This window comes from Genypterus blacodes, unplaced genomic scaffold (assembly GCF_046128005.1).
Source record: "Genypterus blacodes isolate CSIRO-AG114 ecotype Tasmania unplaced genomic scaffold, CSIRO-AGI_Gbla_v1 ptg000030l_1, whole genome shotgun sequence".
Taxonomy (NCBI): domain Eukaryota; kingdom Metazoa; phylum Chordata; class Actinopteri; order Ophidiiformes; family Ophidiidae; genus Genypterus; species Genypterus blacodes.
The window spans coordinates 1,855,269-1,873,543 of NW_027466843.1; the positions used below are offsets into that span (position 1 = coordinate 1,855,269).

Here is an 18,275-nt window from a genome sequence, read left to right on the forward strand (position 1 = left end):
TTAACCGGGCCGGAGGCTATTTTTAGTCAGTCCGGACATTCAATTTGACAAATATAACGGCCTATATACTCTGCAGCAGCCCAGCTTGACTTGTCCCGCTTTGTCCCCGTCTCTTTTAGTTTGAGAGGCACAAATGATGACTGCCACACAATGGACATATAGGAGAGAGTCATGGAAATGCACCCTGAGGCGAGACATATATAGCCTGACCTATCTGAGCGTGTCATCCACTGAGCGTGTGTCACACAGAAACTCTGTTACGCTTTCAGGCTTCTTCACTACTCTGTCCTTCTTTTCCCAATTATATTTGAAATAACAAAGAGATATAATGATCATTCTGTCCTGTCAGCACATTTAAGTAGGAGCGTTTCATTTTATTGCATCTATTGTGGGACAAACTCAGCTTTTCTCATTCATTCAGAGAATTGTTTACTGGAATCAATCTAAATACTTTATGTCACCAGTCTGTCTTCTTTATTAATAGATTCTCATTTCTAGGGTTGTCTGGAATCCAAAATGCTTTAAAACTCTGTGCACTTGCTGGTTACACTGTGGCAATTTTATGCATTTTATAAAAGTACATTGCAATGTTTTTTTCACACTATGAACAAAGGAGATGAATTATTTCCAGTTGCAGAAAGATCATATCTCATATCATAGCTGGCTTATATGGTATTTAAAGCAACACCAGAGTTTCTGGATACCAAACTGAATGATGGCCGTTTGATAATACATGTTTGATACAAGAACTCACAATTTCCCTGTCTCACTCTCTCACAAACAACAATAAACGAACAAAGAGAGAAAAAAAAATGACGTGTCAAGCAATGCGGTGTCTGGCTGCGTCAGTTTCCCAACAACTCTGACTCATTTTCTGGTCTCTGTTTCATGACGCAATCAAGGTGTGGCTGCTCCTCCCCCACAGGTGCACAGGGTCCCCAGAGGCCCCCAGAGGCGTAGCACTCTCCTTTTATAGAGAGAATACGAAACAATAGATACAAAACCAAGGTTGTGGTAATGTGAGCATGCTTTAGCCACACACAAGTGTTATCAAATTGCACTCTAAGGGGCTATTGTGCTCTGTGCTATTGGTGTTGTGCAACCACAACATTCTTGTGACTACTTTTCAGTTTTGGTCACCTTATTGTGCCATATTTCTGTCACTGACTCAGGACTGCACATGCAGTAACGTGTAAGCATGCGATATTGGTTGATATATCTGGTTAAGAGCTCTATTGTTCCCATGTGAGGGTTGATTGATAAGTTCTGCGCCGCGAGGAAACAACAGAGGGCTTTAATGTGTTTTGTGTAAACATGATTCTTAAAGTGCGTTTACACATCGGCGGGGAGATTAAAGTTGACATTCACCGCACTCACTCTCCAGACTCTCATGTCTGTAAAATGAAATAAATACCACGACAAAGCTGCAACACCTCTTTGGTGGATTGCTCTCTGTTGTGCTCAGAACTTATCAATCAACCCTCGTCCCTACAGAATGCGACGGTGTGTTGCTATGTGATAAAGATGTGTTTACGGTCCCCTTGTGGTTTATAGGATTTTGGAGTTTCCCAGTGTTTTGATTGTGTAAAATGTACCTTCACATTATTGATCGGTGATAATAAGGACGCAGACTCCCTCCAGATGTGCGTGGTTCAGTTTAATTGACAACAGTTGGCGAGGAAAACATATAAATCATGTCGGCGGTTGTCGGAGCGGAGCGGCAGTAGGGTGGGGCGGTGCGGCGCGGCGCGGCACGGAGCGGCGCGGGGGGCGGAGTCTGCGCTGAGGTGACGCTGCTTTTTCACTCATTTTTGTTCCGAGGGGCCGTGACTGTGTGACAGACAGTGTTTGCGTGTGTGTGTGTCCGTCTCTGCAAAGCACTACGAGCGGAGCGTCTCTGTCCGTCCACAACGACACGACGCGGATCTGGACTAAACCGTCGCGTCGCTTTTCTTCCCCCCCGTGCGTGTGTGTGTGCGTATCCACAGGTAAGAATTCCACACTGTGCGCACTTGTACCGTCGTTCCTGTCCGTGGGAGTTTCTCTGCTCACTTTGGCTGCTTGTCGTCGTCGTTTGATGCGTGGAATTTCCCGTCATTGTGCCCGTTTTCGTTTTAAACCCCTTCGTGTCTGTATTCGGTGGTCGGTAACGTGTCGTACTTTAGTTTAGCTGGCCGCAGGTCCTGTATTGTGTGTTTTTGGTGTTCATTTCCGCATGCCGCTGCCTCGTCTTGCCAACCTTCCCCCCTCAACTCTCCGGAAACTAAAGTTTTCTCGTATATATGTACATATTTATGCACGTATTTGCTGTTTTATCTTTATTCCTGGGTCCACCACGTCAAAAAGAATTTCTGCCAAGACGTTTTACGACGCTGTATCCCAGTATCGCTCAACTTTACGTCGCCTGTCAATAGGTAACTACAATACTGTGTGTGTGTGTGTGTGTGTGTGCGCGTGCGCGTGCGCGCGTGTGTAGGCAGGTGTAGAGAGAAATATAACTCTGTTACAGCTTGCTGAAGAATTACAGAATTTTGTGGCGGCCAGGTAGAAAGAACAAATAGCAAACAAGCTGTTTGTTAAGTGGGAGCGACTTCTCCTTCACACATCTGTATTGCATGACTGAATGCCTAATAATGAACACACACACAATGATAAACGAGTGTGTTGTGTTGCCAGGGCTCCCATCCCCTCCCACACTGAGGTTCATGCCAGCAGCGATGATTCCAGGTGTTGGCAAGTCTTCCACGCTGTCATTAGCTGTGCAGAGGAATCTGACTTTACACTGATTGATTTAATGTACAGGTTCAATCCTGTTCAGCTACAGCAGACACACTGGTTTGGTTCTGTTCTATTCATATGTTAATCCACTGAAACCAACATTCAGCTGAAATAACTTTTCCCTTATCCACTTTTCTTATGCGATTAAGTCGTTTGCTGTGCTCCAGGGCCGACTTTCATGTCGGCTACACTCAAATTTAGGACACTTTGGGACTAAAACCTTGTTTTTTTTCTCTCTCTTGGTTTGGAATCTGCACAGTTAAATGTCAAACTAAATCAAGCGTCAATCCTTCTTTATCCTTAAGTTCCACCGTCATAAATCACAGAGAAGGCCGGCCAAACAACTTAGTGGCATCCAACTCTTTTCAGCCCAGTGTGTCCAGTGGAGGCGGTTAATTGTGTGTCAGTTTGAATGGAGCTGCGTTGCCTGGCAGTGCCGATGCGTTCTGCCAGTCAGACCTCCAGCCGAGCTTGTTCCGGGCTCTGATCTGTCGAGTTTTGCAGCAGCAGGCTGCACCCGGTTTGGAAAGCTCTTTCCATCTGCCCTCAGGGAAGAGGGTGGATGGGTGATGGGATAGAAGTGGTGGTGTGTGTGTGTGTGTGTGTGTGTGTGTGTGTGTGTGTGTGTGTGTGTGTGTGTGTGTGTGTGTGTGTGTGTGTGTGTGTGTGTGTGTGTGTGTGTGTGTGTGTGTGTGTGTGTGTGTGTGTGTGTGTCTGTGTGTGCAGGGGGGTGACTTATGTGGATTCATAGCTACAGCTGTGGTGTGTGTGTGTGGTGATAATCTCCCCCCTCCTGTTTAATTCCCTGATACTGTCCTACATTAGCAGAGTAAGAGGCCAGGAGATCCTTCAGTTTACAAACAGCTCTAGTAGCTCTTGGCGTTTTTGCTTTAACCAGAAGATTTCCTTTTCTGTCCATACACTCCTTTGTCTCTCTCCATCGGTGCCTGACTGAGCTCTTTCCAGGGTCTCAGTTACAGCCACTCAAACCCCCGTGGTGTTTTGTCACCTGCTCTGCGTCTACGGCTCTGTTTTGGCGTTCCCATAGAGATGGCGACACTGAGAGGCAGTCTCTACTCAGCTATGATGAGGGGGGTTTATGGTCAAAGTCAAGGGGAAGGTGGTGGGGAAACATCATAATCTCCAAGGGGTTAACCTCCGGCAGCTTAAGGTCAGATCTTCATCACACAATGTCGTTGTCAATCCAAAGCAGATTTACTCCCGCCTGAACTTTCCCACACACCCGACGCTGTGTTCATTATTACTTACAACCAAAGAACACCGAAGCAAGAAATCACAGATGTTAATGTGCCGTCTGAAAACAGGCGGCTTGACAGGTTCCCTCCACAGGCCAGAAGACATAAAAGTCAACCAGACAGGTGGAATTAAACTACAGACCTCCACTGAAACGGCTTTATTAATGCAACCAAGGAAGTCCGGGGCCTTTTTTTTTGTGCTGGGCAACAAACAGGCGTCATCATGTGAGAATGTGGACACATGTCTAGGGCACTGAGGTGTAATTGTGAACTGTGCCTTTTTATTTTACTCTGAACAGTTGTCTCTGTCGGGTCAAACGCGGACACAACAGCACCTCTAACTTTAAATGTCAAAGGCCTTAAGGCAGTTTTTCCCCCACTTGCACTTTCAGGACGCAGGAAGTCTGCCAGGTTGGCCTTTTCAAGTCCTCTCCTATCAAAGCTCCGTCCAAAAACACACCCACACACACCAGCTAACGGCATGCTGGAAATAGCTGAATCCTGCTGTTCCTGCATGAATACATTAGCACCGATGTTTGTTTTTTTTCCCCCCGTGCTGACACACTCCTGCCTGCCCAAACAGGGAGGGAGTGAACCAGATTCCTGCAGTGACTCAAAAGACAAAAGTTTTCACAGTTGGATGATCTGGCTGAGTTGTACTTCTTCGCACAGTGACTCTGATGAGCCCTGAAATGTTTTCTTCCTCCTCCTCCTCCACCACCCCCTCCTCACCCGTCCTTAATTACACATCAGTGGGAGATTGACGGCAGCGAGGGTGTGGCCCGAAGAGAATGTGAATCAACAGGGAAGCGACATACATTACACACACTGTAAACCCACGAGCCGGGGTTAGTCATGCATATTGTAGCCGAGCGCTGCGAAAAAAAAGAAAAGAAAACCCATTTAGCCTCGCCGCATTTGCTCGTATTCGGGGGTTGAGAGGATTGTGCAACCGCGGGGCTGCCTGTGAACGCTTTGGTTCAACTGAAGAATGCACGTTGGTCAGACAAATATTACAGCTGTTATTCTTTCTCCTTCCCGGCTCAGATTCACAGTTGACGTTTTGGCCGTTCAGACTTAATCTGACAACAACAACAAATGGGACAAATTACATCTATTCTGAACCATCAGGAATCTGGTCACGTACATTGAGCTTTTTACAGCCGCTGCTTCTTTTGTTATCGGAGCCGTCTTTGTTTGTTAATGGACTTGTCCTTTATTCTGCTTTCTGTTGGAGCACTCTCTCTCTCTCTCTCTCCCTCTCGAGCCGTCAGCTGAACTTGTTCCCGTATTCGTCAGTCTCCCTAAAGAAGCTCTCCCTGCTCTCCAACCCCCCCCTTTCCCCCTGCGGCTCTAATCTCCCTGAAAAATTCATCATCCGTCACATCGCCTCAGCGCTCGGCAGCACACCCATGCACAGGAGCACCGGCTTCAAAACCCCCTTCGTCATTGAAAGCAAGGATTTGGATGCAGCTTTGGTCACCGCACTTGGCCGGTGAACACACGGAGCCACCTCGGTGCTGCTTCAGCCCCCTTTTGGTTGCATCCAGTGGGGGACACTTGAGACCCAGCTTCCTTTTCACTCCGACAGCAGTCAATAGGACAATGCTGCTTCTCTTTTCCTCTCTACCCCAAACAAAGTAAGTGGAACAGAGGCTCTCTGTGCTGCATCAGAGACTGAGTTCACCCTCTTCCTTCCTGCCATCCTCCAAACAACACATCCTACTCTGGGCCAGGCGTATAAATCATTAAGTCGCATTCTCTACACAGAAAAACACAGTAGTTGGGCAGCAGGAGCTAAAACCTGTGGAGGGAGTGGGGACATTCTTCTTCTTCTACTGCTTCTTCTTCTGCTGTTTCTGATAGGGAATAAGTGAAGGAGCACTCTGAACCTTGTAAAAAAAGGCTTTATTGCCACACAGGGCGTACACCCCGTTTACTCATTCCCTCTTGTTTTAATCAGCTGGGTGGAATCTGATCCTGCACTCGGGCTCCTCCTCTGAGAGAGCTCACGTTTCCTCTGTTTCACTGGGAGCCCACTGGGAGCAAACAACCACGTACCACTTTCCAGCAGCAGCAGCAGCAGCCACAGCCACACTGTATCCACTGGCCTAATTCAGCTCATTAAAGTCGCTGCAGTGAATCCAGTGACACATCCAGGGGCCATTATGCATTCCACAGCTTATTTATTCATTGGCTCACTGCCTGCGGTAGACAGTGTGTATGTGTGCGTGCCTGCGTGCGTGCGTGTGTGTGTTTGTGTGTGTTTTTTGGGGGGAGAAATGTGTCGTTCATTTTGTGTATTGCACAAGTGCACACACAGCAGTATTTCATTGTGTGTTTTTCACGGGGAGTTTGTGTTTTGGGCTCTTGGCACGGTGACGTTGCTATGGTCTGGATTTTATCAGCTGCCTGTTACAAAGGAATTGATGAACGCTCCCTCAGAGAGAAAGCAGCACGGTTTCAATAATCACACTCTACGTCTGATACTCGGTGTTTGATACTCTATTTTTGAGGCCGACAGAAATGAAAATATGGCCCTTGCTTCTAACAAACATCTCCTTTTGTAAATCGGACAGGCTGACAGCTTTGGCGAGTCCAATAATGGCCACCACAACTTCCTGTCACCCACCACAATAAATCCATTAGCTGCGCGCCACTTCACATCCTCCCTTATTGATTTGTAACCAACAGCTCTCCAATTATCCCCCCCCCCCACATTACAGTGCACTAACAGCTATTGTCAGATGAGAGAGGGGTGGAGGGAAGGAGGGCGGCGAGTTCTTTTTTTGTATTTTTGTTTGGGGGGGAGGGGTTTGGCTGTTTAAAAGCGATGGAGGGGCAGCATGATGTCACACGAGCTCATCGACAGACCGCAGGCTCAGCTGGTCACAGGGGCCATTTAGAGTACGGGGAGGAGCGGTGAGCCGGGTGTTAAAGTCTTCTGGGAAACGGGGAAATAATATTGAGTGTTGCGTGTCTGCGAGCAAATATGAGTCAATGCGCGTGTGTGTGTGCGTGAGGGGGGGGGGGGGGTTAGACTATCAATTAAGTGATCTGGTTGTGTGCAGATGGTGCATGATGCTGATGTGTGGTAGTTAATCTGCTTTACTTGTATGTCGGCCTACATGGGATACTGCCCCCCCCTGGCTGACCCCTCAGGCCTCTGCTGTGACCACATTTACTCTCACTCACCTTAAAGCATACACACTCTGTAAACCTGCACAAATGCTGGCAACAAACAGAGGTTGTTTGAAGTTAGTGGTTCGGATTCAAGGCAGTGAGGAACTGAAAATGTAGCATGTAGCACACTTTGTATGTGTAAGTGTTTCGCTTAGTTAAATGGAATTTAGCTTCAACTACAGTTGAAGCCCTGTGGACATAATGAGTATTCAGCCACACCCAGCTAACTCATACACCCACACACACACACATACACACACACACTCCGAGCGGGACACTCCCTGTCTGAGAGAAGGAAGAGGCGCGTACAGTGAAATAGTTCTCACCATTATCTCACTCACTTATCTGCTGTCACAATAGCCGTGACGTCCGCTGCCCCCGTCTGAGTTTCGGGCATCGCAAGTCTTTGCACTTTGAGTTCAGCTTTGGTCAATGATGGAGGAAGTGCACACGACCCTAAACTGAAGCACCAGTGTCGGTATGGCAGCAAAACAACAACCCTCCGTCTCTTTGTCCCGCGTTCACATTATGTTGAAGATAAACGAGTATTAGCGGTAAAAAATGCTCTCCAAAGCACCGGAGCGCAGCCGTGTTCAGTTTCAGTGTCTGGTGCAAACCTGTTTTTAGGATGACGGAGGAAGGAAAGAAGAAAGGAAGAGCAAAAGAAAGCGAGGCCAACAATGGGTGAAAAATAAAAGATTGGAAGAATGGAAGGAATAGGGGGCGGATAAAGGAAAGGAACTGAAGTGATGTAGAAGCGTTAATGGAGGAACACTACCTCAGATTTGTTCTTTAATAGATGAACTTTGTTGCTGTCACCTCTGACCATGAAGAATGTTAGGTTCCTGTGTGTGTGCGTGTGTGTACAGAAATGATATGACAGGGAAGGCTTTCTGCGAGCACACGGGACAGATTGAATGTAGCATGTTAGCGTGGAATGTCACAGCAGTGTTACATCGTTGGCTGCTGGACACATTTCCATCTCCCTGCTCTGTTCCAACTCGTTCGCCAGCCGGTTTCACTGACACGCATTCCTGCTTTCACTGAGCAAGTTGTTTTGGAAGGAGAAGACGTAGAAGAGGGAGGAGGAGGAGGAGGAGGAGAAGAAGCAGAAGCCTCCGACACAGTCTCCTCTCCTCCACACGGGCCCAAAGCTTAACAAGATAGTGGGAGGTAACGGGTGTGAGGGCAGTGACTTCTCTTGTAAAATGTCAGGCCTCTGGTGTGTGTGTGTGTTTGTGTGATCGTGGGTGGATGGCGGAGCGAAGTACAAGCGAGAGTGAACGGACCAATCAGTCATTAACTCAAAGGGAGCGAAGTCCAGACGCTGCCAATTTATGTCAGGAAGATCAAGCGAACACCTACAAATTTTACCATGAACTTTTCCAGTCATGTGGTTCTGTATACGTCGTTTCAAAGTAAGACTTGGGGCTATTGTGTCCTTAGAAAAAACGGAACAATGTTTACCAGCAACAAGTGCTTCACACGTCAGACGGGTCAGCAGATTAAACCCACACAGCACAGAGTCTGAGAGCAGTTTCGGTTACCTAGGCGATGGGCAGGGCGTATCCCAACACTGCTGGCCCAGTGCCTCGCCCAGGAAAACAAAGAGTGCACAAACACACCGTTCATGATGAGTGAAAACAAGAAAAGCCCTGCAGAATACAAAAACCTATGTGGGCCCAGTCTGGATCAGCAGTGTGTGTGTGTGTGTTGAAAGGGGGGGGGCACACACCTTCGCAGCGACTGCTGCAAATACTTTGTAATGAGTCAGCGTTTCTGTTACCTGTGAGGTAGCTGCGTGTAGCTGCAAGCACGGGCAGCTCCTCCCCGCTCCGGTCCCGTGGCGGAGAGCAGGACTCGCCGCGCTGCTCCCTGCGGAGGGAGGGAGGGAGTGAGTGAGTGAGAGAGAGAGTGAGTCAAAGTGACACGTCTCGCGCAGGAACCTCGAGTGGACGCTGATGTGTTGCGATGGCGTACACGTATATAAATAGAACGCGCGAGTCACTTGTTCACCACAGTCCCACGGAGCTTTGGGGGGCTTCTGAGGACGGACGGACGGAAACGTGAGATGAACACATCCTCACGCAGAGCCGCGGGGGGAGAAACGATGCGGGAGTGGTGGTCCGTGAACGCATCACGGACACGCCGAGTGTGAGACGCAGAGACGCGGCCTCCTCCACTCAGCTCGGGGGGCGCTGGGGGTGTGAGCTTGGTGGAGTTTGATGTGACGAAGGTGAAAACGGTTTTGCCGGCTCGCTTCCCGGCCCATAACGCGTTATATTTCTTTCTGTATTTACATACCACGAATTGCCTTTGTACACTGTAAACAGCCAAGTATTATGAGAGGAAAACGTAAACCAACCCCCCCTCCTCCCCCCAAAATATTAGCCCCGTCCGCCCTGAACAGTATGCAGTAAAGAATCCCGTCAGTCACGCTGCCCGTCGTCGCAAGGCATCTGCAAACACGCAGCGTACAGCGGGCGCATTGTGCGGTCGGTCGGTCATATGTCACATTACATATGCAGACGTTTTGTTATGATGAGAACCAAGAGGAATTCTGTGACCCGTGACGTTCAAGCTGCAGAAATGTGGCGATGGTGAACACCAAGCATGCGAGTTCAGATGGAGGGGGGTTATTTTGGGTCTGCGGAGCCTCAAGGGAAGCTGGTGTTTGGTCCTGATTTAAAACCTGGAACGATGTGGAGAGAAAAACAGGTGGAGCTACAAACATTTAGAGCGATTAAATGGCTAAAAATGGGGATGTTGGAGATCAAACGTGAGGATTTAATACCTGAGTGAGGTTGCCTGGTAGAATGATTTTAGTCGGGGAAACTAAGTGTTGCACAAATGGAAGCAAACGTGCACTGACAAGCAAAAAGTCAGTTACGCAATCTGCTGCACCAAACCTACAGATTGTATAAACGCCGCCCCGACGACACCCAGAGAGCGAGTCAGCGTCGAGTTATTCAAAACGAACCTATCAAAAAGTCAGAAGTTGCATTTAGGGTTTGAGGCAGGGAGGTGTGTGTGAGAGAGGTCGAGTGTGTTCCTTTAACGCTCCAAACCTGCTGAGCGAGTCCCGGATTGCACTGCATCAGCAGTAGGCTGCTCCCACGGGTGTGTGTGTGTGTATGTGTCGGTGGGTGGGTGGAGGTTTGGGTCAAAGGTCACCGGTACCGCCTGGCATTCCTGTGCTACAGCTGTCTCTGCACGCTCCTCGCCCTCTGTCCCCGCCTGTGTCGTCATGTGGTGGACGTCAGGTCGTCCTCTGAGCTTTCATACCTCAGTGGCATAAAAACTTGATGACCCGTCCCGGCTCCAGTGTTTATTAATTCATAAAGTTCTGCTTAATATTTGAGTGACAAGATAATCGCTCCTGTCTCAGTTCCTCGTGTGTGTGTTCTCTTTCTGCAGACTTGCTCCATCGTTGTTTTGAGAACGAGCGGCGACGATCATGATGCAAAGTAAGTTCCTACTTCCTGTCTCAAACCTCAGGCAGGCGCTGTAGATCATTACCCACCATAGGAACACTGAACCTCAATTCTCTAAAGAAATGGGAAATGACATCATGCGCCTGCCCTGGGTGTGTTGTTGTTGTTAGTATGATGTGTGATCTGTGTATTTTGCAGCTCAGTTCAAATGCTTACACATGTTAATGATCCTCTCTGTTTGTCTGTGCGTCCCAGTGGGTGAGCCTGACGGCGTAGCCAAGGTGGCAGAATGGAGTCATCAGTTCTACACCACAGACTCGGGCATTCAGTCTGGAGCCACCACAGTGAGAAATGACGACGGTATGGACTACACCACCAAGGAGTACAGCATGACCACCACAGTCTCCAGAGAAAACCCCGGTAAGTTCTCTGCACGTCTTCAACCTGACACGGAAAGACAGCATAGCTTCTCCGCCCTCAATCACCGACGCTCCGTCTCATCATCTTCATGGCGCTTGCCTCGACAGACCTGAGCTCCCAGCTCAACCTGACCAGGGCCCAGCGGATCCGGCACGCCATGTTCCCCGAGACGCTGGAGGAGGGCACGACCATCCTGTCCACTCAGACCGACCCGTCCCAGATGACCAACGTCCAGCGCCTGGCCGAGCCGTCCCAGCTGCTCAAGACAGCCATCATTCATCTGATCAACTACCAGGACGACGCAGAGCTGGCCACACGCGCCGTGCCCGAGCTCACCAAGCTGCTCAATGACGAAGACCAGGTGATGAATGCACACACACAGGATTTGTAATCGGCTGTATATGCTACATATTGGGATTCTTAGACATTTCTAAATCCTGACCTCCATCTCCCTCTATGCCTAACCTGTCACACTCTCTTCACACCCTGACGTCCCCCCATCTTCTCCTCAGGTGGTGGTCAACAAAGCGGCGCTGATCGTGAACCAGCTGACACGCAAGGAGGCCTCACGCCGCGCCCTGATGCAGTCGCCCCAGATGGTGGCGGCAGTGGTACGGGCCATGCAGAACACCAGCGACATGGAGACGGCCCGCGCCACCGCCAGCATCCTCCACAACCTGTCCCACCAGAGGGAGGGGCTGCTGTCCATCTTCAAGTCCGGCGGCATCCCCGCTCTGGTCCGCATGCTCAGGTACGGGAGGGCGAGGACGAGGAAGGCGTAGATCACGTTTGTGTGCACGTGTCACTTTACAAAGTTGTAGTGAGGATTTGAAAGAAACGGGTTAGAAAACGGCACAAAGTAGGAAGCAGTGTGTGAGGCCTCAGTGGTAAAGGTCAGGTTGGTTAGTTGTTGGTTCCTCACCCATGTCTGATGTGCAACAGCCATCATGAAAGGGGAACCAAGCTCTCTCTCTCTTTCCTCCCTCTCCCTCAGCTCCCCCATGGAGTCTGTGCTCTTCTATGCCATCACCACACTGCACAACCTGCTGCTGCACCAGGAGGGCGCCAAGATGGCCGTGCGTCTGGCCGACGGCCTGCAGCGCATGGTTCCTCTGCTGAAGAAGAGCAACCCCAAGTTCCTGGCCATCACCACCGACTGCCTGCAGCTGCTGTCTTACGGCAACCAGGAGAGCAAGGTGTGTGTGTGAGCGTCCGTGTGTTTGTGCGTGTGCGAGTAGACCTCACAGCCTTTGTTGCCATAGTTACTTGTTACCTTCCAGACTAACATTTAGATGGAAGCGCAGGTAATTGCAGCTGGTGTGTGTGTGTGTGTGTGTGTGTGTGTGTGTGTGTGTGTGTGTGTGTGTGTGTGTGTGTGTGTGTGTGTGTGTGTGTGTGTGTGTGTGTGTGTGTGTGTGTGTGTGTGTGTGTGTGTGTGTGTGTGTGTGTGTGTGTGTGTGTGTGTGTGTGTGTGTGTGTGTGTGTGTCCCTCCCTCAGTGAAGCTTGGTGGTCGGGTCTATAACAGTTTCACGAGTACATACATGTGTTGTGTTTGGGTGTGGCGTGTGAACAGATTTCAGGTGATGGCACACAGAGGTGATGGGTGTGGCTCAGAGTGTGTTCAGAGCAGGAACACAAGTTTCGATATGTCCCGACAGGTCCCAGCCTTCTCAGGTTTCAGGTCCATATTGGATTGAATTCATCTTTTAGGGCTTTTGTATATTTTAAAATGTTTTTGCCCCCCCCCCCCCCCACACACACACACACTCACACTGTATTCACACTTTGTCTGGCAGCTCATCATCCTGGCCAACGGGGGTCCTGAAGGTTTAGTTCACATCATGAGGAACTACAACTACGAGAAGCTGCTGTGGACCACAAGCCGTGTGCTCAAGGTCCTGTCTGTCTGCCCCAGCAACAAGCCGGCCATTGTAGAGGCTGGTACGTAACAAGTGTTTCTTTAGTGTGTGTGTGTGTGTGTTTGTGTGCACAGCCTAGTCATACAGGTGTGTCAGCTCTTTGTTTTCTGAACCAGGGATTATGATGTTTCTTCAATAACAGTGTGACCTGCAAGGGTGAAGCTTGAGGGAAGCATAAATCAAAAGCAGAGATGAAGTGAAAGGCTTCCATCTGTGTGGGCTCCACATGGAGAGGAACACGGGCCGTCACAAAGCTCTTATTGTACTTTTAGATTGTGTTTATGAATCATCTTGGGGAGGGGATTCCCACTGCTGCAACCGAAACTACACCCTGGGAAACATGACTGTACAATGGTGTGCGTGTGTGTGCTGAGTGATTGACTGGTCTCTCAATCTCTCTCTCTCTGTGTGTGCAGGTGGCATGCAGGCTCTGGGTAAACACCTGTCAGGCTCCAGCCAGCGTCTGATGCTGAACTGCCTGTGGACGCTCAGAAACCTGTCTGACGCTGCCACCAAGCAGGTCTGCATGCAGCTTCCCCTCCTCTCTCTCTACATGTTCTCCAAAAGACAAATGTTTCAATCTTCTATCATATCACATTACTGATAACGGAGGATTACCACCATGCATGCAAGTTAGTGAATGATGGCAGAGCCTTAATGGAGCTGTGTGTGACATGTCTCTCTCTCTGTCCTCAGGAGGGCATGGACAGCCTGCTGCAGGTGCTGGTGGGCCTGCTCAGCTCCGATGACCTCAACATGCTCACGTGCTCTACAGGCATCCTGTCCAACCTGACGTGCAACAACGCCCACAACAAAACTCTGGTCACCCAGAACAACGGCGTTGAGGCTCTGATCCACGCCGTGCTGCGCGCCGGCGAGAAAGAGGATGTGACCGAACCCGCCGTCTGTGCTCTGCGCCACCTGACTTCCCGCCACCAGCACGCTGAGACGGCACAGAATGCGGTGCGGATGCATTACGGCATCCCCGCCATCGTCAAGCTGCTCAACCAGCCTTACTACTGGCCTGTCATCAAGGTACGGAGAGAGAGGGAGGGAGTGGGGGGTGGGGTAAGGGTGAAAGGAAGAGACTAGTGTGCTCAGAATAGGTTTAGGAGAAATGGAGGGGAAACAAACCCGGTCAGGAAAGCAGTAGGAGCATGAATAAAAGAGGATTCAGCTTCTTTTTCTCCAGATCTACCCAGAGGATCCTGAAAATGTCACACTGTCCATTCCTCCCTTCACTTCCTGTTTCAGTCTTTGGGGCAAATGCAAAGGGGGAGGACAGATGAACGTGACGATCTCTGACAACGTGACAGCTTGTAGAGGTTAGAGGGTTTAGAGAGGAAAGGAGACATGGACAACAAGGGGAGAGTGTTTCTGCCTTGTGTTTCTTGTGGGTTTATAAGTGTGAATAGTCTAATCATCATTAAGTGTGTGTCTCTTCTCCCTGTGTGCAGGCTGTGGTCGGTCTGATCCGTAACCTGGCCCTGTGCCATGAGAACCAGGCCCCTCTGAGGGACGCAGGTGCCATTCCACGCCTGGTCAACCTGCTGCTCAAAGCCCACCAGGACGCCCAGAAGCACGGCTCATCCACCCAGCAGACCTACCAGGTACAGGAACCTGTATGACTGCAGACTAGAGAATGGATGCCTGGGCTCTTGTCGCCTGTGGTCAGGCGTAGCGGTGTAATCGTACTCTCTGAGGTTTCCCCAGATACGGACATAAACAAACAAAGCCAGGTCTTATCAATGAATGCCCTGCGATATCGACCTATGTGACATTTGATCGGGTGTGTCCCTGTCTTCAGGATGGAGTGAGGATGGAGGAGATAGTGGAGGGCTGCACAGGAGCCCTGCACATCCTGGCCAGGGATCCCACCAACCGAGCAGAGATCGCCGAGTTGCAGACCATCCCTCTCTTTGTCCAGGTAACAGAAGCAGAGACACCCAGCTGCAGGCCGTTTTGCAGTCTTTGAAGTCTTGTGTTGTGCACTGACTCTGCCCGCTCCTCCTCCTCCTCCTCCTCCTCCTCAGCTTCTGTACTCTCCAGTGGATAATGTGAAGCGCGTGGCGGCAGGCGTCCTGTGCGAGCTCGCCCTGGACAAACATTCGGCCGAGCTAATCGACAGCGAGGGAGCGTCAGCGCCTCTGATGGAGCTGCTGCACTCCAACAACGAGGGCATCGGTAGGACACCCGCATAATTACTGTACATTACCTTAATGTAACATATCATCATCATCATCATCATCAGCAACAAAATGCACTCACTCAAGTAGTGGGCGTGCTGTCAAAGCAGTTTTCAGGCGCTTGCACTCGGCTGTTTCCATGTTTTACTCCATTATGTTTCAGAATGATGTATTGTACCTCACTATAGACGCTTTTAGCTTGAAGAGCAAGAATCTACGTGCAAAGAATACAGTAAGTTATAGATGTGAGGCAGAGTTTCAGCCTTCCTGCAGAGCTACAACCAAACGAACACACTTCAATGAATGTGAAGTAAATATTCAAGACTTTAAAAAGACTACAGTGAGATGACACGGAGACGCTGTACACACTTGTATTTATACCAGACGATGCTGATTGACAGCTGACAGTGTACATGCCCTGTACCCACACAACCTCTCTCAGACTGAAATGTGACTATCTCCATGTTTGTGTCCTCAGCCACGTACGCCGCCGCCGTGCTCTTCCGTATCTCTGAGGATAAAACCTCAGACTACAAGAAGCGAGTGTCCGTGGAGCTCACACACTCCCTGTTCAGAAACGACCCCACTGGCTGGGATTTGGTGAGTGTCTGGCGCCCCCCTGTGACAGGATGTAGCAACTGCAGACATGAACCATGGAACACCTGATCTTTACACACATCTCTGTATATCTTTCTTGAATGGATCTTACGCCAACACCATTATGATAGAAATGCTGATTACACTTCTAAGGTTAAATTGTGAGGTGCGATGTTCTAAGTAACCGCTTCTTTTTACGTAAACCTTCAATGCATCAACTTTATCCTGACCTTTGCCCTCTCATGATGTCTCCACAGGCTCACAGTCAAATGGAAGTCCCCTACCAAGACGGTGAGTAAGAGTAGATGTGCACATGCAGCACATTCCTGCACCGCCGCCGCCACCACAGGGTCTGACCACACACACACACACACACACACACACAGACACACACACACACACACACACAGTCCACGTGCAGCTAGAGTAGAGTAGAAAATAGAATAAGATTAAGGAAATTGCAGTTGTACATTATAAACGGTATATTTACATTTTGTCCCCATTGAAAACATTTGATAGACAATGAAGCAGCACGTTTGATGTATAAGGTACTTAAGCGAGAAGTAGGATGGAGCTCTTTCTCCACTGATGCCGCTCACTCTCCTTATCTCTTTTTGCATCTTTCCCCTAAATTCCCTCCTTTCCTGCACTTGGATTTTCTCTGGTTTCTATGGTCTCGCCATGTTCCGTCTCCAACAGGGAGCGAGAGCAAAGAAACGATCAGCGTCTCCATCTCTTTGCTCTAAGTGTCCTAAGAGTGTGGGGAGTTTTTGGAATGGTTAATTTGGCATACCTGGGAATATGATATCTATACAGGCGATCATCATGATAATGGCAGATACTTAAATCTCCTAAATACCTGTGTGTGTGTGTGTGTGTGTGTGTGTGTGTGTGTGTGTGTGTGTGTGTGTGTGTGTGTGTGTGTGTGTGTGTGTGTGTGTGTGTGTGTGTGTGTGTGTGTGTGTGTGTGTGTGTCTTTATATTGACCGCAGCTTATATAAAGACAGTATGTAATGGGCTCACCTGTGTCACATGTGTGTTGTAGAGCTGGACGTCGGTTACCAAGGTTTCGGAGGTTATGCAGGCGATATGGCCATGGACGGCATGGACCCAAACATGATGCCCGAGGATTACGGCGGCTCCATGGTCTACGACAGGCACCAGGAGCCGTTTTAAAGGTACGGCCTCCACAGAGTTTCTGTTTGTTTTCCTTCAGGACTTTGACTGACTTGCATACATTTGCTTACAATGGGAGTGACTACAACCTACCAGCCTCTTCTAAAGCTCGGCCAGGATTCAATGGCTACACCGCTGCAGCTCTACATGATCCGTCAGCTTTAACATTCCTGGGCATTGGTCTTCATCTTTTCCATTTTTTCTGACAGACCGAGAGGAGGAAGAGGAGGAGGGGGAATGGAAACTGAGGTAGAGGAGCTGAAACAGGGACACAATGGGACGAAGAAGAGGAGAAGACAGCAGTCAGCAGAGTAGATCCTTCAGCCCTCAGCCTTATGTAATATATGCAATTATGGGACTCATAATCTTAACAGGGCTCAACTTTGTTTTATAGCATAATCTTGCTGATGGTAATGATGACAATGACGATGCTTATAGGTTTCTGTTAGAGCCTTCTAAGGGTGTGTGTGTGTGTGTGTGTGATTGTGTGTATGTGTGCGTGGATGTGTGTATACGCTTTTGGGTGGGTAATCTATGCCAAAGAGATTTTATTTTGTGAAGATAATCATGTAGCTTCCTTTTAAAAAGAAAAAAAGAAAGAAAAAAAAAAAGTCAAAACAGTAATAGTGAAAACACTGCCACAGGTGGCCGAACGTGCACAGCTCGCACTCGCTCACCGCTCTCTTCTTTCTCGTCGCCGCGGTAACAGACGCGCAAACTTTTTAAAAAACGTATAACAAAGTGTAACGCAAACTTGACCTGAGACTTGAGGGTCGGTGATTTCATGACCTAACACAGGCTTGTTTCTTTTGTGGCACTAATTCAGTAAACAATGTAGGAGATGTGTGTGTGTGTGTCAGACAGAGGACAGAGCTGTGTAGGGCTAACACCCCCCCCTCCACTCCCCCCAGTTAAAATCAGTAAACATGTGTGTGTGTGTTATCTGGAGTGTATTTGACCAAAATAGTTGTAGGTGTTTTGTTTTTTTTATGAATTGTTTCTCTTGTTTTATAAGTTATTTACTGCGATTCATTCATTCGTAAATCCGGCATTACACGACCATTAACACGTGGCTTTGATTCTAAACTAAATTTAAAGATGAAAATTTTATAGGAGTGTGGTGACGTGCAGGAGAACAATAAAAGCAGTTTGAAAGGTTTGCTCAGTGGATTGATTTGATTCATTCATGCATTTAGGGGGAAAAACAGCCCTACAACTACAACAGCGTACTACTGACAGGGAATTTGTCTTTCTACTTAAGAGTTTTTACTGAAATTTTGTTTAATAAAAAATAAAATATATTAGACAGATTTTGGTGTTCATGT

The 18,275-nt window shown here is 48.8% G+C and overlaps 1 protein-coding gene across 1 annotated transcript; it reads left to right on the plus strand.

Annotated features, from left to right (window-relative positions):
* The first annotated feature begins 1,791 nt into the window (after nt 1-1,791).
* jupa (junction plakoglobin a) lies at nt 1,792-18,260 on the plus strand. Its single transcript, XM_076145507.1, has 16 exons — nt 1,792-1,988; nt 10,635-10,684; nt 10,907-11,071; nt 11,179-11,432; nt 11,584-11,822; nt 12,066-12,267; nt 12,869-13,013; nt 13,408-13,511; nt 13,688-14,026; nt 14,449-14,601; nt 14,799-14,918; nt 15,025-15,175; nt 15,656-15,777; nt 16,032-16,065; nt 16,820-16,952; nt 17,160-18,260. The coding sequence occupies exons 2-15, from the start codon at nt 10,675-10,677 to the stop codon at nt 16,948-16,950; spliced, it is 2,169 nt and encodes a 722-aa protein (XP_076001622.1). The 5' UTR covers nt 1,792-1,988; nt 10,635-10,674; the 3' UTR covers nt 16,951-16,952; nt 17,160-18,260.
* Nucleotides 18,261-18,275: the final 15 nt, after the last annotated feature.

Excerpts from the sequence above, each read along its gene's own strand:
- jupa (XM_076145507.1), top strand. Across the intron at positions 13,014-13,407 it reads GCCGGCCATTGTAGAGGCTG|GTGGCATGCAGGCTCTGGGT; the intron begins GTACGTAACAAG and ends CTGTGTGTGCAG. Across the intron at positions 14,919-15,024 it reads CCATCCCTCTCTTTGTCCAG|CTTCTGTACTCTCCAGTGGA; the intron begins GTAACAGAAGCA and ends CCTCCTCCTCAG.